Below are 22921 nucleotides of genomic sequence, written 5' to 3'. Positions count from 1 at the left end.
ATTTATAACGGTTTTAGAATTATACTGTTGAGTATGAATAGGCTGACACCTACACGACATTACCGAAAGATTGATGTTCTCATTAAATTCCAAAGCCATTGGAGTGGAGCTAGTGCTTAATCTAAGATAGCCAGTTAATCTTTCCAACATTTGCAGATACATGTAATAACAACATTACTGTAACATCTTTTGACGTATCGTTTTTCAGGAAAAGTTTCATTCGACACCAGTATTTTACAGGGGGTTTGTAAGCATATATATATGCTACGTTCTCCCCTTACCATATGACTTGCAGTTGACGATTTTACGCGAAAGTACAGATTGTCAACACCAGAGAATAACCAGGCTCGATTATCCGCCGTAACAGATTACAATTTGGTGTAAAGGGCAAAATTGCTGTGAAAATTACATGAATGGACCACTGAAAACCAGTGATGACACCATGTGTCTAAACCGTGCCACAAAATAGGATACAAATTGAATCCATTTTTTAAAAATATGTGTCAAATGGTAGAGGATGAGTTGCCGAAAATGCCCTAAAAAGACACATTAGCATTTGTGTGCTTGCAACGTGGCAATACTTCAAGGTACGAATATAAATGTAACACATTTCATCTGTGTCACGACAAAACCATTTTTATTAGCATGACAAAATGCCACCTTTCTTGTATACAGGTATTGAGGGTTTTTTTCTAAATCAACAGACAAATTGCCATTAGAACGAAAAGCTATCCTAAGTGTCGATCTGTTTCTGAAGACCAATAATTGTGGAAGAAGTGTAACATCGTCATCAAACAAAAACAGAAAAAAATGAATGATATCTGGTCGAAGCTGAACACTAGATCCACATGTAGATTCTATTTCATCACCAAGTTCATTAATAAATATTGAGAACAATAGTCGGCCCAACACGCATCCTTGTTTTAGGCCCAGTGGGCATTCTAAAGGGTCTGGCAATATATTGTTAGCTCTGACACAACTGTTGATGGATTTTAAGGGACTCAGCAATTTGAAAGAAAAGCACCTACATTTTAGAACAATAGATCAAACGCCTTATTAAAATCCAGTAAGGCAACATAAAGCTTGCCGCGTCTCTTTGACAAGTACCTCTATATGATAGAGTGCAAAAAAAAATATTGTCTGTGGTGCTGTAACCCTTTCGAAATCCTGCTTGCGATTCAGATATTCTATCATATGCCACAGACGAAAATGTTAATCGACTATTTGATATATACTGAACCGCAAAAGAAACGTCACCATGGATAGATATATGAGAAACCTTATTTGTGCAAACACTGTAAACAAACTTTGAGACATATTACAAAGATGAAATTTGGCAAAACTGATCATTAAGTTTGAAATTAAAGTTCTTAGAGGTGAAACACAACACTAGTCTCTGAGAAAATGGCATCACAAGTCAGTATCTCGTGTGTCCGCCATGTGCATTGATGAGGGGCCGTGCAACGTCGATACATGGAATGGATTAGGCGGTTGATGAAGGCCATAGGCACTTGAGCCCACACTCTGAGGAACTGCAGTTCAGCTGCAGTTGTCTGCCTTGGTCATTCAGCCATCTTTGAATTTCGTCCCACAGGTGCTCAATGGGATTAAAATCGGGACTAAGGGCAGGCCACTGCATGGTTCTGATGCCATTCTGCTGTTGGAAGTCTCTTGTTGCTCTCGCAGTGTGGGCACGGCCGTTATCATGCTGAAACACGTGGTTGCGGCGACGTGCCAAATGAGGTATGGCGTGTGGTCTTAAGACTTGATAATTGTACCGAGTTGCTGTGACACCATTGCCTCTCCCTGAACCGATGTTCTGGAAGACCACAGGGCCGACCCTCTGTGCAAGACCAATTTTAACCAACACCATGATGCTCGGACCTCCCCACGAGTCTCTCAACAACACTAGCATCCGAATAACGTTCCCCACGGCGTCACCCGACTCTCTCTCTGCCATCTGCCGTTGAGAACAGTAACGGCTCTCGTCTGAGAAGAGGACTCTTCTCCACTGTTGGTGGCGCCAATGCTGGTGCTGTGTTGCCCACCGAAGACGGTCCCAGGAATAAGGTGGTGTCAGAATGGGTCCTCGGTGTGGCCGGTGACAGTGAAGGTGTCTGCTCGTCAATCGTCGACGCACGGTGTCCGCACTAATGTATCGCTGGTGTGTCCCCAAGGTCTGTCGAGCAGTTTCCACAGCAGTAACAAAGCGATCTTGAAGATGCTGTCGCACAATCTGATGATCCTGACGTCGGATGGTGTTCCACTACCTGGTCGGTCATCTGTAGTGTTGGTGGTCTGGTACCGTTGCTGGAGCCTGTATGTGATCCTTACGTGGACAATGCATTGGCTACTTGCCGGGCGGTTTGTCCAGCTTGCAATCGTCCAAGGGCTTGGTGTCGCTGATTTCTTGTCAATCTTGGCATGTGGTAGCAATTCAAAAATGAATGAATGTTATCCGATCTGGGTGGATTTTTATTGGGCAAAAAATGGGGGCACACATGTGCATTTCAATTTGCATGCAACTCACGTGCATCGGGTTACCATGGCCGTTGTCGTGATGCGTTTGGGCGATCAGTTTTATTGTCATCTGCTTTGTTTTTTTATCATCAAATTTCATTTTTCCGGATAAGGTAATGTTATATTTTAGAAATGTTGACAACAATTACCCAGATATATAAATGACAACTTTTCATGAAATGTCACTTGGGGTGACGTTTCTTTTGCGGTTCAGTATAGATATATAATATTATATAAAATGTGCTAAAACGACTCAACAGCGTAATTCCTCTATAGTTATTAGGCAATGATTGTCATCCGATCCACCAGATTTGGATGATATTAACTTCATAATGCCTTAATATTTCAGCTTGTGTAGATGGTACATCTAAAATGATCAAGTTGATTGACACCTGAACTTGTACATCGCAGGAGACGCGTGTGCACTTGTCTTAGCGTGACCGGTTGCGTTTGACTGAAACGAGCATGTTACAGGCAGATGTGATCATTCTAACCTCGATTTGATATTGAATGCACAAATTGATGTAAACAAAGAAGATGAAGCTTTAACATAGACATCAACGCTTGCTCCCGAAGAGCCTACAAATGTGAAGTCACTGATACTTGCATTTTTTCATCTGTTATTAAATATATTCATATCAAAAGATGTACATCGATCTAAAAGATGTACATAGATCTAGAAGTTGATGTCCAAATGTATTAGTTGATTTCTGACATGAAAAGCTGTGTAAGTTCAGGCTGTCAGATAATAAGTCATAAAAGTCAATGTCTAAAAGTGATGCTTTATCGTCTTCTACCGAATCCACACAAGTCCCAGACCATGGGTTGAAATCACCAGCAATTATCACAATAACATCTTCTGTAATCTGCAGGACATCTTGCATTGTTTCTTGGAGTATATGAATGCCACTCTTTACCAGCATATCAATAATATATATTTTTTCCTTATTAAAAACAGACTCATATAGCACCAAGAAAGCTGCATTTTCCCCAACGCGAGTTTTCCTCACACAGAACGATACCACCCATGGTTGGCTGTTCTAACTGCATTAACACAATATGTAATGTAATCACTGAAAATATCATTGTCAATGTCACATTATTATCAGCAGTAGCACCGCTTTGAATTCCCTGTTGTCCATAAGATAACAAGCAGACAAGCGTGACGTGACTTGCTATGTTGTCTGTATTTGCATGTAAAACATTTCTATGCATAACACTAAATTCACTTTACATGTCTTCAGTGATGAAACAATTGCATTACAGTTCAACATAAAAGTAAAATCTATCACGTAAGGGGTTCTTGCATTTCAAATGAAAATAGTAGTTTCAATACGACTGTATTTCCTGCCTTCTCAGAATTCCTTATCTTAATAACGAAATTCGATATGATGACTCGGATACGATATGATGACTTTGTTCACCCAGACAAACGTCATGCTGCTATAATAAGGTCATTAATCCTTTTGAACACAGCAATTTCCGAACTAATATGTATGAAAAATACAAAATGCTTTTGCGTCAACAATATTCACAAACAATCATGCTAGTTTCCCTCTACATTATTATTCACTGTCAACTTACGCAGCGGGAGATATTTCTGATCATGGCTGTATCATTTTTTCCAATTCGCCAATCATTTTAACCGCTAATGGCTTCTGTAAGGCAGCTGCAGCAAAACATTAGTTTATTGCTACTTTTGCTGCCTCATATTATTTTAGATGAACCATGCTGCACTTGTTCGATTAAAATGTACGTGTTCATTATTATTCATAATGCGCTAATCCTCATGTCTTTTGTCCCAATTGCTTTTCGCATACGACAACCTTAGTTTCAATATTTTAATAACCAGGCATATCTAACAAACAACAAAAATGTCCCTGCGAAGATGGATAGGGTTATTTTTATGATTATGAACACTGAGTGTCCATGTTGGGGAAGCATAGAAGCATAGGGTACTGTAAGGTTCCATGATCCCCGGTAATATAAGGTGGTCTCGTATAGGTTGCTGGTGGTCTGTGTCCTTGCTTTAAAATCAATCACCTATCGTTGCATATTGATTATGTATTTGGAATTGAACTGAGATTTTATCATGTCGACACAAGTGTAGTTGGTTGTGTTTGCGCTTTGGCTCATTGTCAGAACTGACTTATTTACGTCAAAGACAGAAATAAACAATCATGTATTCATAAAAATGATAAACGTGAAGTTTGGATTCTGTTGGATTACTATTGGATTCGCTAGAACTGACCATAACAGAATCTGCTAAAACGTAGGACTAAAAGAAGTCAGTAGACTCTCTTGTTCAATACATTTGTACTTGAGGTGGACAAAACGTAAGCTGACATGTTGCATCATTTTAATACTGCCTTGTGAGAGTACAGTGGTAACAGCAGGGAAGGGGAGGTACAGCTTCTAGCAGCCTATACTAACCCCCTTTCCTGTTCTGTTAGTTTCAATATTCATGGGTTCCCGGCAATCTTGACATGCCAAAATATTAAACACCTGTTCAAGATATTTTGGATATTTTAGTCTGCTTAAGAGATTAGTTGTAAATAAAAACGACAAAGCCCTTTCCTTAATTATACAAAATAGCCCATTTACTGTTCGCAGTGACAGAAATGTTGTTTGTTAGATATGCATGTAAAAAACACAGAACGTCAATGCCAGAGAACAACCATCCTCGACTGTTCGCACCAGACGTCACCATTCACTTTCCATAAACATATAAAATCTGTAAAGAAGCATGTAAACCTACATCATTAGCATGTGTTACTACCATGCATTTATTTCCGACTTATCCACCATCCACTTATGATATCGTGATTAAGTGAATGTATCCATTAAACATGGCACTCCCCCTGAGGTAACAGGTGGCAAAAATAGGTTTACAGTATGTATATTTGTCAGTCGTGTATCAGTAGTAGGTGGTTCTGAATGCCCCAGAGAAACATCTGTTTCTGTTGGTATTAGACATGGCTAATTGCATGCCAAGTCAATGATATAATTCATTCATATTATAGAATTATGCCTCTGTTTTATCTCAATATACTTTTAGGTTAGAAACATTTTGTCCCCGCCTCAATGGAGTCTCATATGTTTGGAAAGTGGGACTACATAGTGTTTGGTGTCATGATGGCCGTCTCGGTGAGTATTGGCATATATCAAGCCATAGTCGGCAGCCATGGTAGACTGGAGGAATACCTTCTGGCTGGACGCTCAATGACCTTCTTCCCCGTAGCGTTGTCGTTGATGGCGACGTTCACGTCGTCAATTACCATGCTTGGAGCGTCAGCAGAGGCTTACGGCCATGGCATCATGTGGATTCTCAGTGAGATAGCCTTCTCCGTGGGAAACCTTCTGGAATTATACCTGTTGTTGCCCCTTCTGAAGAGACTCAATATCTCTAGCCCATTCCAGGTAACGCTTGAAACATTTTTTGTCGCTAAAACATTATGGTTACGTCATGTTCTTGTGGTTGATCTGAGCCATTAATTCGCTGGCCCTTCTGAACGAGCATTTAAAAGAAGAAAATCCGAAGCAACTGTAGATCATAATGCAAAACCAATCTGTGGATTCGGGAATAACTATCATCAGATTCTCTTCATTTCTCCGTCGCGTAATGCTCTGTATTACACCGCTGCATTGGGTAGTACACTTATGCACGTTTGACAGGCACAAGACCAATGTGACTCCGTGTGTAGTAGTTTCATTGATCTGTCTCCTTCATGGCCATCAGTGGCCGTTACATACGACAGGCGCCTTTGGTCGTGGTGCTGTTGTGATACTGGTATTCCAAACTATGACCGATATCCGTAATCATGAGTTTAAATTATCGATACTCAAGATTAAATTATAGATCATTGTTGTAGTAATGTTGCTCTTTCACCATGTTCATTGATATTTGACGGACTAAAGAATGCATAAATTGTTAGAAGCCTTTAATGATCGGAGTTTACTGACATACATATGAAAACGGTTTCTGTTTTATTAATTGTTTTTCAGTTCCTTGAAGGCCGCTTCAAATCCCGAGCTCTGCGCATCATAGCTACTGTGCTGGCGTGTGTTCAGAACGTAAGACTCCATTATACAGGTGAGGTGAGGTGAAATGGGGTTTAACGTCGCGTCCAAGATTATTGCACTTATATAGCGACGTGCATGTACGTGTGTGTGTGCTTGTGTGGCTGCTTGTACTAGTCCGGACTGATGCCGATTTATAGCGCTAGCTCACTGAGATACCAGGCCGGAGTTTAACATGAATATCCCACTCAGACACAGTATACTGACACCGAGCCGACCAGTCCTTGTTTTAGCCCCTTAATGCCGAGCGTCAGACAGGGTAACAACAAGTACCATCTTTTAACGTCTTTTGGCGGTCCCATTATACAGACAGTGATATTGTCGATGTGTAGGTGGTGTTGGGGATCTGCACTCCAGGATGATAAGCCAAACAGATTTAGTGACAAATAGAAAAGCGAGGGACTAAAAGAATCACCCTAAATATTCCTCCTCTAATAGAAATTTGGTCCTGAAGTCACCACATGCACGTGCGAATACGTCTCAAGTTGAGTTGACCAGCAATGCATTACCAACTTTAGTGAAACAAGCAACCGCTCGGGGAGGTCAATACATTCCAGTGACTTAAAAATCCATTCGTGAGGTACATGTATGTGAGGTGGAACGGTGGTAAGGTTTAGCCTCCTCAAGGATCATTTTATTAACCAGCAATTGATCTTTCACGTCTCCAACATCCCTTTCTGGCTCCTTTCTGCCCGACTTAAAGTCAAGGAGATCTTTTCATGAGTATATTTTCAAAGCTGTATTCATTCATTTCGGAATTTGATATATTTTATTGAATTTTTTATAAAACGCGGATATTTTTCTCGTTAGAATATATTTAATCCCTCATTACCGTTTTTACATTTTCAGCTTTTCTATTTGAGCATCATCCTGTTTGGACAAGGCATGGCATTGCAGACTGGTAATGACCTCATCTGTGTCATACATGAACCTCACCTCAACCGCAACAATGTTGAGCAAACCTGCATATTTTGCTACATCTTTTCCATCCCTCATTGGCAGTTGCACCACACGTGTACCATCTTTACATCATATTTGAACCATAAATATATATATATCTGTAACACCTTTGCACCAAAACCGTACCGCTCATGTACCGCTCATGTACCGCCCATACTGCTCTCAACACATTTTTCATGCGGATTCTCGGTCAAAGTAGTTCCGCAGTAACTCATCTCGACGGTGTGACACAGGCAGCCGTTTCATAGCGTTGCTGCTGTGTTAAAACACAGACCTATAAACTTTAACCATACCTTCATCACATTTGTACCTCACATATATTATCTGTGTGCACTTCACCTGAATCTACCCTGGATGACGTGTGTAACACCACTGACACACCTATTCCAAACTCAAGAGAATAATCAGTCTCAATTGGGCGTAAAAGTCCGCGAGTAAGAAGATTCTGAAAACTCCCTCTAAAGGTCATCACACAACATGAGATGAGATGAGATTAGATGTGATGTGATGAACGTCTACCATGAAGTTACTGGGAGAACTTAACCAGGCCTTTTTTCTGTATTTTAGTTGTTGTTTTTTAGTTTTTTATTTCATTTTCCATCATATTTTACTTTTCAAATACCATACATACAGTGTGTATGGATTTATTGTGACATTATTGGCATGTTTGTAGCATGGACAGATCATATATCATAGTTATACAGAGTTTCTAAATAACACATGTAGAGAAGACCAGAAGGCATGGAAACTTGCATGTGTACAGCATAGATTTTGTTACCATAATTAATGCATTGAGTGAATTGTTATTCTTCTCATTAAATCCAAACAGTATGTGTTCATTACTAAAATTAACTCTGCCTTCTGTGTACTTTCCAAGCCAATCTGAAAGTTCCATCCATATATCAGCAGCATAGTGACAATTACATAATACATGAGTAATTGTTTCTGATGGTTCATTACATCATGAACAAACTGGCGATTCAACATATCCAATTAAATAAAAAAGTCAGTACTCAAAATATTATGCATAACTTTAAACTGAAACTATCATAATTCAGAAATTTGTGTACATCTTTTGGCAATAAGGTTAAAGTTTGTCCACTCTGTATCGGTATACTGTTTTTCAAGAAAATCTTCCCATTTACTGTGCACTTATGTTTTATAAATTTAGGGTTTAATAGGGCTTCATAAAATACCTTGCTTCCCTTTTATTGTTTATTTTTGATACATTATATGGCAGTACAGGTCTTTGGCAAACTTTAGCACAATGTATTATATTGTTATTGTGTAAATACCTGACTACAAATTCATCAAAATCATATAATTTGCCTGTGTCATGAATGAAGGCATTTATATATGCTATACCCTTTTGATGCCATTGTGGAAAATAAATAGGCTTACCATCAATTTTGATTTCATTATTATGCCAGACAGATTTGCTCATCATATCCTCACCAGATTGTTTAACATTATCACAGCAATTCAAGTATACTGACCACCATAACAAAACTTCCTTCCAAAAGTTATTGTCGATGTTTGGAATAATAGGCAATATAGTTAATATAGGCAGCATCAGCCAGGTAAATAACATTTGCGCTAGCAACATTTTAAAAAAAGAAAGCTGTCCATGTGGAATTACCATGAACCAGTCTCTCAATCCAGCTTAATTTTTGTGCGGCGATAACCATTTCACCACTGGGACACTGATGCCGCCATATTAAGGATCTAATGACATAATTTTCCTTTTAACTTTGTCAGGTTTAGATCTCTAGATGAAGTGAAAGCATTTTGACTGAAACTTTTCTATTACAATTTTGGGTGGGCTTTGTATACTGCAAAACAGGTGATTGAGGTTGGGTAACAACAATGATTTTAGTACAACATTTCTACCCATAGGTGTCAGGGTTCTCTTTTCCAACATTTTCATTTCCTTTTCTATCTTATCAAACTTGTTTGTATAGTTTAAATTGACCATATTTTCCAAATGAACATCAAAATCTACGCCTAATAACTTAAACTGAGTTTGTGACCAGTCAAAATTCCAGTGATCACATAGCTTATATCTAGATTATTTTTTTTTTACCATATCCATATCAACTTTGTTTTTTCAGCATTTACTTTTAATCCCGAGAACCGGGCAACAAATTTTAACGTACTCATTGTGGTATAGAGGCTCTTTTTCAAATCCATCTAAACTTAATGTAGTATCATCTGCAAATTGTGCAAGCAGAGATTTAATTTTACCCATCTGTATACCTTTTATTTTCATATTATTTCTTATCATTATTGCTAAGATTTCGGCACAAAGAATATAGATATGTGGTGATATCGGATCCCCCTGGCGACCACCCCTTTAAACCTTAAAAAAAGGACTTGCATATCCATTTACCAAAACACTTGATTCAATTTTTTCGAAAAAGACTTTAACCCAATGTTGAATATTGGTCCAAAATTAAAAAAAGTCAGTACATTATGCATAAATTTTCTTTCCACAGAGTCAAATGCTTTTTCAAAATCAATTAATAACAATAAACCTGGTATTTGTTAAGATTCGGTATATTCCATCACATCATAAATCATTCTTGTAACCTCACCTATATATCTACCACCAACAAAACTTTTTGATCCTCATGAAAAATTAAAGGCAAAACATGTTTTATTCTGTTTGCAATTGTCGCTGCAGCTAACTTATAAGATGTGTTAATGAGGGAGATGGGGCGCCAATTCTTTAAAAATATTTTGGTTTATTTTCTTTTGGAATACACGTTATCAATCCTTGATTTGGGGGATACTGATAGAGATCCATTTTTATATGCATAATTTAGAGCATTTATTAAATAACTATGAAGATCCACCCAAAAGAATTTGATAAATTCTGCTGAAAACCCGTCTGGGCCTGGGCTTTTTGTTATTTTTCATTTTGTTCAATGCTTCAAGTACCTCATCATAAGTCAATTCTCCCTCAAGAGAAGAAGCTATACCATCACCTAGTCTTGGCACATGGGTATCAGAAAATAGGTTTTCTAAATCAATCTTTGTGCAATCTTCAGTTTTATACAATTTCTGATAATAGTCTCCAACTCTTGAATTAGTTCATCTTGTTTATTTATTTGTGTCCCATCTCCCTTTTCAAGTCATGGATTTGTTTACGAAGTTTCTATATTCAAATTGCAGATAATATTTTGAGGGTTTTGCACCTTGTTCTATCCATTTGGCCTTTGATATCATAAAAGAGCCCTCAGTTCTTATTCTATGCAAATTTTCCAATTCTAGTTTAGCTGAATTTAATTGTTCCATTAATTCTCCCATCTCTCTCTCTGTATTTTGTTCTCCTAACTTATTTTCAAGCCGATTTAAATCTTGTTCTAATTTGGATTCCAAAGCTATGTTTTCTTTTTTACGTGTTGATAAGAATAATATTGAACTTCCCCTCATATTTAAAAGTATCATTTCCCAAAGTAGATGGTCATCAATTGTAAATACTCTCTCATTTTTAGCTGTCCTGTCTTCATATTGATCTAAAGTATCATGAATTGTTCTTTTTAACCATTGCAACAAAGTGTTTATCTTTCAAAAATGAGTTATTAAATTTCCAAAAGCCCTTTCCCTTTTGTATATCTGAGAGTGAAACAGTAAGGGATATAATAGAATACTAGGTATTATATCGCTGTGTTCAACTAAATGTAGCACATTGTGTGAGACTAAAAAATATTCAAAACGAGCTTGCTTTATTGGTGTGGGTTGTCGCCAGGTGTATCTTCTTGCAGATGGATATAATAATGGGTCTTTAAGATCTAAACTATCAGTTGTCTCCAATAGTTCCTTTCTTGCTCTGGGGTGGTTAATATGTTTATAACTACAAGTGTCTTTATCTTTATCAATTATTAAATTCCAATCATCACATGTAATGATTCTTTCTCCTGTTAATTCTACTGCTAGCTCCTTTATTTTTTAATGAATTCTGGTTTGTCCGAATTTGGTCCATATGAGTTAATTATTGTATATATTTTGTCATCAATACTTACATCTAATGCCACGAAGTTACCTTCATCTTTATCTATAATTGAATGCATAACCTTGAATTCAAAATTGTTATTAAATAAAAAAGCTGTACCCCTTGCATTGCTTTTAAAAGGACAAATATAACATTCTGTATAACCCCAATGTTGTTTAATTATTTGTTCTTGATCTACTGTGAAATGTACATCTTGCAGACAGTAAATCCAGGCTTTTATAAAAAATTTAAAAAAATAAATACTTGTTTCCTTTTAAAAGGATTATTTAAGCCTCTACAACTGAGTGCTAATATCTTAAATATCCCCTTTTTGTATTTTGTCATAAATTAATATTTTGGCATAATAAATACGTATAGTTAGGCCTTTTATGGTTAAAACTTTATTGCAAACTTAATAAAAACACACTTAATCATCTACAAAACGTTTACGTTTCGAATTACAAGCTCAAATGTAACACATATTATGTTACAATATATTTTTTGTGTTTCTCCAGTGACAGGCTTCTCTATGACCTGGTCGATCGTAGTCACATCAGCAGCAGCTGTTCTCTATACTACTATTGTGAGTTATTACACCTTTTTTTGAAAACCGGATATTGTAAATAAAAAACTGATACTTAATGCTTTGAACCTAATGCTTTGAATGATTTAATATACCCGATGGAATGTCAATGGCTTTGCCGATTATAGATATTTTTGCAATTCTTGACCTAATGTGTCATTCAAATTCGACAGCGTGTTATTCACAATAATTAGAGGTCACAGGCACCTCGTGTACAATAATTATTAATTGAATATCAATAAGATGTTAAACATGCATACCTCCTGATTATGTCACAAAGACATGCCTTGTTAAGTTATCCGAACGATTGCTGCACAGGCATACAGGGACATTTGGGCGTTCAGAGTGAGTGAGTGAGTTGGGTTTAACGCCGCTTTTAACAGTATTCCAGTTATATCACGGCGTGTCAGCTTAATGTGCAGGTCTCAGACGTTTACCACTCCGGTGAATCCCAAGAGCACGGGTATGGTGCTGACAAACCTAGAAACATAATCGGGGAGAACCGGGATTCGAACCCACAATCATAGGTTTCTGGCGTGCCCAAGGGACGCAACTCTGCACAGCGAATCGCGGCGCCTTAGACGACTGGGCCATCCGTGCCCCCCTGGGCGTTCAGAGAATTATTGAGTTATACATCTAACTCGTACATCATGGTACCTTGCAATACTCGTCAACAGATAACTTCAAGTTTAAAAAGTTCAAATCGGAGTCAAACCTGAAAAAGTCACTCACACAATGGTTATACTGGAATAAGAAGGGTTGCTGATATTGTGATAGCCCTCAGTCCGTGGCAATACCACCAACCAACCCCCATCCACTTCTGAAAACCAATAATATTTATTTTGTAAAATAGTTGGACTCCCCCTATTTGCTGTTGTTTTGAGATATATCTTCCTTCTCAAAATGATCATTCTTTCCCGTTTGGTAGCAGTATCATAAGTCAGTGCCAATCCAATAGGCATGAGATGGCAAACAATCATTTTGATATCAGTGATAGCTATTATTTCTGTACAGTGTTTTGGAAAAGCGATATATAATTAATCCTTCACTTGCCTTGTGACTGGTTGTGTTTTTATATTTCCAGGGTGGTCTCAAAGCTGTGATTTGGACGGATGTCCTCCAGTATATATTAATGTATATCGGAATGTTAGCGGTGATTATCAAGGTGACCAATATTACTTTCAGGCACTAATTGATTTCTATGACCTACATCGTTTGTGTTTAAGAGTTCATTGTGTTGTTAACGATCCCACCCCATCTTTGAGAAGAGAAAGTGAAAGTTTGGTAAAAAATGTTTTTAGTTGTACAGTTTTGTTTGGTTGTTTCCTTATAATTAACTTTCATTAATTGCATGGTCTAAATTTCCAGTTGCTGATTTCGATGATTTGTGATGAAGATCTGGTTTAGAATTAGTCTTCAGCATTCCATGTTTGTTGAAAGAGGCGACTAACGGGATCGGGTGGTCAGGCTCGCTGACTTGGTTCCTATATGAATCACTGAATTGTCTGGTCCAGACTCGATTATTTACGGACCGCCATCATTTAGATGGAATATTGCTGAGTGCGGCGTGAAACAGCAAACAAACAAAAAATAACAAATCCATTTGGGGGTAATTCTTTGAAAGGAAAAGTAAAGGTAGGTAAAAGTGTCTAAAGAAGTTGCACACAAGATGCTGTAATCTTGAGAAATGTATTCTTATTCTTAGTATTTCAGATATGATAGAATTTGAAAAAAATTACTTATCTGTAACTTGATGACAGGGGACAATTGAAAGTGGAGGAATCCAGGAAATCTGGACCAGGGTAATGGAGGGAGGGAGACTGACATTCATGTGAGTACACATTACTTGAGAGAGTTGTTCTGGAGAGAGCTAGTCAGTCGTTTAGCTTCGATTGTTTTACAGCAGTTTTGGTTTAGGTGGTAGAGGATAACCCACGATATACGGGTGATTACGGAAAATATGGCCCGAGTGAAATTAACGTTCTCAGTTCCGAGCTTTAGCGAGGACCTGAGAACGTTAATTTCACGAGGGCCATATTTTCCGTAATCACCCGTATCGAGTGGATTATTCTAATTATTACCCATACTCAATTTTGATGATTTACATCGTTAAAATGTGCTGCATCGTGTTGCTATATAAGCGAGCTCCATCCGGCCATCTCCAATGTATTCATCCGCAGGAAACCAGCGGCTTTTTACTGCTAGCCGCTTCACTCTTACCAAGTCAAATTCAAACAATATGCAAGTAGTACCAGAAAAAAATGGAGAATTCACATTAAAAACTGCAAACTCACGACTTTGTTTAAGAACAATTTATAACAATTGATAATACATGTTACTGATAAAACTTTTAGTTATCAGAGACAAATAAATTTATAAAACAGTCAAAGCTAGGTCAGACCGTTGCAAACAGTCCCGGAAGCAAGAGGTGCCGAGAATGCACCGATGCTGTTACCGACGAATTTCGCTAAATATGTCAGTATCGTAAACTGTCATCTTCAACAACAATGCAAACTGGCTAAACAAAGTCACAAAGTCAATAGTTAAAGAACATGTGTGTCACGAAAACAGGTGGGAATGTCATACAAGAAGAATCAAGTCAGTCGCAGTGCGAGATGTTTAACCTACATCTCGGCCGAAGTTTCAGAGCGCGCATGGCTGAACTGGGAGCAGGATGTTTACATCTATCATCGATTCTATGCAGAATCTGTCTGGATGTTGATAACCTGGGACTAATCGGAATCAGAATCGGAATGAATGACGTTAATTCTTCGTCGTTTTGGACTTGGTTGTCTGGCCGTAGCCCCAGTGTCATTTGGGGAAATTGTAATGTTAAATACCCCACCATAGATCGGCCCAGCGAAAAGCGTGTAAACTGCTTCACATTTCGTGTCATGTGAAACTCGGTTCTGTTGTGATCGATGTACTAAGTGACACATGGTGGGCTTGTGGCATGTCGTGAGATCTATCAACATGTGATTCAAGAAATTGGGGATTCCTCATGGCTACAGAGGAGTTTGAGGTGCTTGAATGTGCAAGGATGTTGTTAATATTGTGATTCTGGTGCTCATTTATTTTGGAGTAATGATTGATGGACTGGATGTTTTTGTGACCAGACACCTGCAAGATCTGATGTGCGGGAACGCCATTGTCAGAGAAAGTTTGAATTATCCTTTTCCTTGCACTGTGATTTGTTAAACGTTTTTCAGCTGCCTGATCATGACGGCCATCCTTTTCATTATGGACCCCAGTTTATTACGACCAACAGGCTGGCGTTTAAAACATGTCTCGTGATTTGACCCTAAATTGTGTGTTGGTTGCAAGGTAAAAGGGGTGATCATCACCACAGTAATTTGCGGGTCTCAGATCCCGGTACCGTTTATAAACAGCACAAATCACCAGGCTGTGCCCATGCCTTAGGGGCAACGTCACGTGCCCCCTCAGCCTGACGTGTTTTCGATTGTCTCTCAATATACTGCAGATACTCATTGTTTTCAGTATCTTTTTTTGAGAATGACATCGCCCCATTGCATGCGCCTGTGCGGGGTGGCAGAACGCAGACCAAAGTAGATGGTGTTGTTCCACCATAACGTGTTTAAGATTGCATCAGGTTTACTTGTGCCAAGTTGTCCAGATTAACGGAGTTTATTTAGTTCAAGATCTGACACGGGATCGGCCCTCTGGGGTAAGTTGCCTTTACCTTGCTTTTTCAGGGATTTTTGTTTAGATTTTAAAACTTCTCGAAGTTTAATGAAATGCACGGAGTCTGACAACGAGTGTTTATAGTCATGTCTCTTTAGATAACGCTCAACACTGGCCTTTATCCATTTTAATGTCGATGGTTCGTATTCTGTTCCATCCGACTTTTTGGCGGAGATGAAAAACCTGCACAAGAGATTATTAAGTTCACTGGGTGGGATTTCTTCAACTTTCCTTGTTTCTTGCAAACTTTGCTAAAAACGACTGTGAACAAACTTCATGTCAAGTTTTGTTTTCTTCATGGTATTTTCATTTTCATTACTTGCCAAAAAGTCATCAATATCACTTTCATTTATTGCAAAGTTTGTAGAATTGTTTTGTGTGTGTGTGGGGGGGGGGGGGGGGGGGGGATCGAAAAAGTCATCACTCATTAAGTCATCGACGACTGCTTGGGGTAGGCCAAAGGACGGACTTGACGGACGTGACGGTGGTGCATTTGACACAGTATCGTGTAGTAATCTCAATCGGAATCGGGGAACTTGCATTTCGCCAAACATAGTCTTCACCACATAGACATTGAAGGTATTAAGTGGTTGAAATATCTATACTATACGTCCAGTGAGATCGCCATCAACTTTGACCAGGTCATTGACCTTTATCGGTGTCAAGTGGGCAGCCATGTTTGTTTACAAACAAAGCAGACGTATCAAAGTCGTGCATGGAAATTTGATCGATTGTTAAAAGATTGTGCATTAAAGAGATGTTAAAGTAATACAATATTGGTACTTTGTTTTTATTTGGAAAAAGATACTGTATATTGTTCTAGTCAAAGTCACGCATTTGCGAGAACGATATCAGCATATAATTCATGAATGAAAGCACGTGTGGTTTGTGAATAAAATGTGAAAGCTCAAAAGTAGTTCCGGTAGTCAGTGTCAGCCAATGAAATAGCGTAGAATTTTAACCAGCCAATGAACACCGAGAATCACCAAAATGCACTTTGCAAATATCCAAAAGTTATTACACGAGTTCTTCCTGCCCGTATGGGTAACAATCCTTTTTTCATCTCGAGATATCTCACTTGTCTTTAGATTTGACCTTGATCCGACTATCCGCCATACTGTATGGAACGTGGGCGTAGCCAGGGTGTTCTATGGGTTTGGTTTTCTCTTCAAACCTGCATATCTTCAGCGCATAACATCTACAAAGTCACTCACTCAGGCTAGAAGGCAAGTATATTCTTCTTCAAGTACCATATGGATGGTAATATATGGCTAATATGAGACTTCCTGTTGAAATTACTATTTGAGTCATCACGGGAAGAAATAATCGAATCCCTATATTACTACAGGTTGTGTTTTGCTTTTTCTTTAGAAACAGTTATCTTTAATCATTTACTGACATTACAAAACATTGCAATAGTGGTAATGTGTGTGTAAAGCAGAATAAAGAAGGAATGTTTTTCAGGGCGATGTTACTTGCACTGTTCTGCTCATCTGCGTTTGGAGTCCTTTCGGTCAGCAGTGGTCTTCTGGCATATGGTTACTATGACAACAAGAGATGCGATCCTATGGCTTCCAATCAGATCAACAATCTTGATCAGGTACAATCACACATTAGTGATATATCCTCGTACGTAATTTTGTGCATTGTTTTGTATTCCCTGACAGTTAAAGCAGACAGAAATGATGAACTTGTAGTGTGACCAGTTGGACTAAATTCTTGTGACGCTATAAATGGAAAAAGTATTTGATGCGATCCCATGTCAATACTATTCACTCTTAAGGTATTACCCTTCATGGTGCTCGACATTTTCCGGAACTTGCCAGGAATGCCGGGACTGTTTCTTGCAGCACTCTTCAGTGCATCTCTCAGGTTAGTTTGGTCTCAGCTTAAGCCAGTAAAGTATATCTAATAGTAATGTTGAAGTATACATGTATATGAAATACTTCAACTGGATATTTGGACTGTAATTAACGATTTCAAACTGATTTGATTACAGCTCATTATCATCAGGTGTATCTGCTCTCGCGAACATAACATGGGAGGACTTTATCAAGCCCCGTGCTCCTCAAATGTCAGACGTTCGGCAATTGTTTATCGCAAAGATAGCAGGTAAAACACGATAACGTGGCTTGTGTAATTTGACTTGCCCTGCCTACCTATTTTGCAAGATATTGCCAAGGTATATCAGCAGTATATATTATTAATTTAAAATTATGGGTAAAATATCGTTTCATTCATTTTGCAGCAAAGAACAACATTTTGTAACATTTCATAGAACTTATGCGAATCAATAGCTGTTCAGCATCTTCGTAATATGCCATGGTTCAGTCGACGATTATATTTGGTTCTACTTGGTAGTGGTATATTGTGTCTGCTCTGTTATAATATTTATTATTACCCATGTGTTACTGCTTACACAGGCATAATAATCAACTGTTGAGAAACACGTGTGTCATAACACTTGCATGGAATGTGATTAGCTAATACGCTACATTTGACCATATTGGTACAACCTTTGATTGTTCACAAATGTAGACAAAGCCAGATACAATCTAATGTATGTCTACTCATTTAACCATACTGTGTACATAAATGTACAATACCTTGACGTTTCATATCACGTTTATGTCCCGACTGGAATAGTTTTGGCTTGATGAGATGTGGGGAGATTAACTTATGAACAGCCTTAAATGCCAAAAGGAATTTTCGCTCTTTTCTTTTTACTTCAAAAATCTAAAATAGTTGTGAAATGACATCAACTTACCAATACTGACGAGGTTGTGATATCACCAGAACAGTATGTCTTTAAAGTATGAAATCTTGTCAGACAGGATTAGCTGACAACGTGGTGGTTTCCCTTCCAGCGCCTCACACACAGCTTGGGTTGTTTACTTCACATGGAGCTGAACATAAAATGTTGAGTGCACACTGAGCCATTTTCAGGGGTAATTATGAGCTTTGAGCATGACATCCAGCATGGTAAAGGCACCATACAAATGGACTATTATGACGACTGAAATGAATAAACAGGGTTCGTTTGATCATGGCATTGACAGGCTTGTAAGGCTCATCATCAGCTCAGGGCCTTGCCTCCTCTGCACGAAGCCCAGGAAGCGCTGCCTAGTCGAACTTTTTGGAGAATGAAGACTCCCCCAAAATACAGCCTTTTGCATTACCCAGACTGTCAGAAGGGCTGTCCTCCTGGCAGATAACCTCAGTCAACACATTGGGAGGTACCAAACCTAAGGCACCGAGAACCATGGGGATGAAAGCGTGTCATTTCGTAAGCGAGGTTGGCACATTTGTCATGTTTTTCCTGAATCTCGTCGATGACATAAGTAACAAAAGGGACGGAGAATTCTTTGAAAAAGGACAAGATCATTTTTGTTGGCTTGGATATATCTGAGGCTACATATGAGTCTATTTCAAAGAATTTTATACTTGTAATTTTCCATGACGCCCCCTACATATTCTGGGTCATACCATAGATGGACCACTGTGTCAAAACCACAAGCATGGCGAAGATGGTACTATAAGCCACTCCATTATGTCGCTAAAGATACTGTGTTTATGACAAAGCTGGGCATCCACTGACAATGTGTTGGACAGTCTCATTACATTTCTTGCATTATCTACATTTCAATCTGCCATTTGATGCAAAATCACACACTGACAAGTGGTTTCGGGTGGGAAGTGACTGATCCTGACTAACAAACAGAAAGCCGACTTGATCAAAGCTTGGGACTGTGCAGGGTTGCTGAACATCTCAACACGCTGCACATAAACATAAACACTGCCTCTCTAGAAAACTGAGTCGGGGCTGATTTAATATGGCAGCATATGGTTGATAGTCATTTGTCCACCGCCCAGCGGTAATGAACGATAAAAAAATCAACATTGACATTGAGATTACGTCCCACATCCTTGGCTCGTTTAAAGAAACTGAAGGATGTCTTGTTTAAATCATATCTTGACATGTTAAACAAGTGGATCATCAGACAATACACAATACAATTCTATCATGTGAAGCCTGCATGTTAATCAAACCACGCCCATACCATTATAAGTGGTAAATATAAGCGTTTGAGGGAAGAGCGATGCGTAGTGGGATCTAACTTGATTCTTCGCGAAGTTGTGAATACCCAAAAATTTCTTATTTCGTCAAATCAGCAACACCAAAAGAATACCAAAGGACGGGTACAGCATAAGTATTTGTGGCTTTGACTTTATTGCGATTTTCTGAAGTCTACAATTTTACTCCACCCGTTTACTCCATTTTTGTTGAAATAGGCTTTCTAAAGTTTGTCCCTTACCTACATCCTGAAGTACGTATCATGCCCATTCTACCTTGCCACATTTCAGATGAATTTGGCGAGTCCAAAGGACATGCCAATATCATTAGAAAAGGACTCGACAAAGGGTATCTTTGGATTCTCCTTTGGCAAGAAGTTCATGATCATCCATGCACATGAGTTGAGTAAGGGGTTTTGGGGATCCGTGCTGAGGAAGTCCAGGATGATACTAGTAACTGTCCTCTTTGCTAAGCAAAAAGCTTAACGGATTTCGTGACAAACAGAAAAGCAAAGGACTAAAAGAATCTGAAGTCATCACCTGCCCCTGCGAATACATCTCATATTGCTCGGCCAGGTCAATACATTCAAGTGACTTCGAAATCCATTCCTGAGGTACAGAATCATAAGCTTTTCTGCAGTCTATCCAACACATTGAGAGCTTACGGTGGTCAGTTTTAGCCTCTTCAAGGATCATTTTTTTAACCAGTAATTGATCCTTACAACTCGAAAAGCACATTCTGGATATATCCGGACATTCGAGATAATGAGGCATGAATATCAAGAGTGAGTGAGTGAGTGAGTATGGTTTTACGCCGCTTTTAGCAATATTCCAGCAATATCACGGCGGGGGACACCAGAAATGTGTTTCACACATTGTTCGGCGTGACGAGCGAACGCTTTAACCACTAGGCTACCCGACCGCCCCTGAATATCAGGACAGATATATCAAGTAACAGTATAATAGATACATATCAATACTTTGTATACACGAAACATAAAGAACGCATCACGTGCATGCGATGACAAACTGAAATGTTTTTCGCCTTTAATGAGTGTACCTACTCTTCAATAACCACAATAATATTGAAGTCAATAAATAAGTGAACAATAATGATTTAACAGACTACCTCATCCCTGAATATTAACACAACAAAACTGTAGACAACGATGCGAAACCAGTGACGTAAAGGTCAGCACAATAATGCAACACAAGTCCCCCCCCCCCCCCCCCCCCCCATTATCAGCCAATCCGGTAATAACAGTTCGTCAGCAGTGGCTTAATTGTTTTGTTTTATGGAAAGATAAATGAAACTGCTTCATTGGCGATATAATCACTTGCCATATATAGGAGTGAGTATGGTTTTATGCCGCTTTTAGCAAAATTCCAGCAATATCACGGTGGGGGACACCAGAAATGGGCTTCACACATTGTTCCCACATTCACACATTGTTCCCATGTGGGGAATCTGACCTGGGTCTTCGGCGTGACGAGCGAACGCCTAACTACCAGGCTACCCCATCCCTCCTTGCCATTTATCATACAGCATCATACATTAGAATTGGGAGACCTTGAGGGTTTGTTGTCACACACTCAAAAAGGACACACCTTTTCCCACGTTTACATGGTCTGCACAATGTCTTCATTATTCTTTCTCCTTCAGTATTGACATGGGGAGTTCTGGTCTGTTGTCTGGCCCTGCTTGTCTCCCACCTGGGATCAACGTCCATCCTTCAGGTGCTTTCTTCTTTGTGTTCAAAAGCAAAATCTAACTTTGTGCTGCTCATAAGTATTTGACATTTAGTGTTTTTTCGAGTGGTTTTCCATTTTTTGCCCGCGCTCATGGAGTTCACAAAAGTAGTAAACATCTTGCTTCGCATCACTTTTGACTGTCCTCTCACAAGCCGCCAAGCAAGTGTGTAACAGAAACGTATCGCTGTAAGCAGAGTTAAGCATACCATTCTGATTAATAACTCGTTGAGTGCTAATAAGTGCCTCTTTGTTTCAGATTAATTACAGTGCCTCCTCGGTGACCTCTGGACCAGTAAGCGGCCTGTTCTACCTCGGGGCTCTCTTCCCCTTTGTCAATACAAGAGTATGTCAAGATTTCTATACATTAGTATAGTGTACAATGGAGGAAAACGTCTCACAATAAAACGTTCAACTTTACATTCAACTGAACTATTAACTAATATTGTTAGATGTTATTCACATGGATGATAAAACTAGTCATCTCAATAATTAATCTTTGAGATTTTTAAAATAAATAACTCACAATATATTTAATCATAAAACAAAAGTCGAGATGTTTAATTTATACACGTTTAGTAAATGCTATCACGCAGTCATTAACAATGATAAAGTAAATGTTGCCTGATGGTAATCGTAGGTATAGACACAATGATTTATGCGCGTTTCATACCATCCTCTCTCCACAGAGTGCAATTCTTGCACTGCTTACTGGGCTCAGCTTCCTGACGTGGCTGGTGGTTGGTGCCAGTGTTTGCCAGGGGGTGAGGCAGACGCCCCTTCTCCCCCCTGCCCCGACAGATCACTGCCCAAGTGGTCATCTCTCCCTGTCATATTCAATGACTAACATCACTGTGATGAGCCCAAACTCAACAAATCACAATCTCCAGCAATTTACAGGGTAACGTATGGATCTTTCAATGACCAATGTCAGACCTCAATTTCTTACTCAATTAAACACCATTTTCAAACTGTTTTATTCAATCATTTTTCGATATGCTCTTTTTTTAAATTCCAATCGCCTATTTCTAATTGTGGTGCCGCTTGGTCAAGTGTACAACGCACATGTCACAAGAGCGATGAAGTAAAGCAACGTTGCTTGTGGAGAGCAGTTGGATAGTTGTTCGACAGCTTGAGTCTTGAGAGTAGGATGAGATGGTAATGTGACCTTCTAGCGCCACACAGGCAGCTGTGGTTGTATAATCCTTCGGGAGCAGAGTACGAATATTGTGTGCATAGTGATCCATTGACCAGGGTAG

The 22921-nt window shown here is 38.9% G+C and overlaps 1 protein-coding gene across 1 annotated transcript; it reads left to right on the top strand.

The window, feature by feature from the left end:
- Nucleotides 1-5604: 5604 nt before the first annotated feature.
- LOC124146216 (sodium-dependent multivitamin transporter-like) lies at nucleotides 5605-22567 on the top strand. Its single transcript, XM_048399345.1, has 4 exons — nucleotides 5605-5940; nucleotides 6526-6594; nucleotides 21922-22008; nucleotides 22352-22567. Exons 1-4 carry the CDS (start codon nucleotides 5605-5607, stop codon nucleotides 22565-22567), a joined length of 708 nt encoding a protein of 235 aa, XP_048255302.1.
- The last annotated feature ends 354 nt before the right edge of the window (nucleotides 22568-22921 follow it).

Source organism: Haliotis rufescens, unplaced genomic scaffold, assembly GCF_023055435.1.
Source record: "Haliotis rufescens isolate VD_foot unplaced genomic scaffold, xgHalRufe1.0.p SCAF_2, whole genome shotgun sequence".
Classification (NCBI taxonomy): domain Eukaryota; kingdom Metazoa; phylum Mollusca; class Gastropoda; order Lepetellida; family Haliotidae; genus Haliotis; species Haliotis rufescens.
The sequence above is the reverse complement of the archived record's forward strand: the minus strand, read 5'-3'. Positions and strand labels throughout refer to the sequence as shown.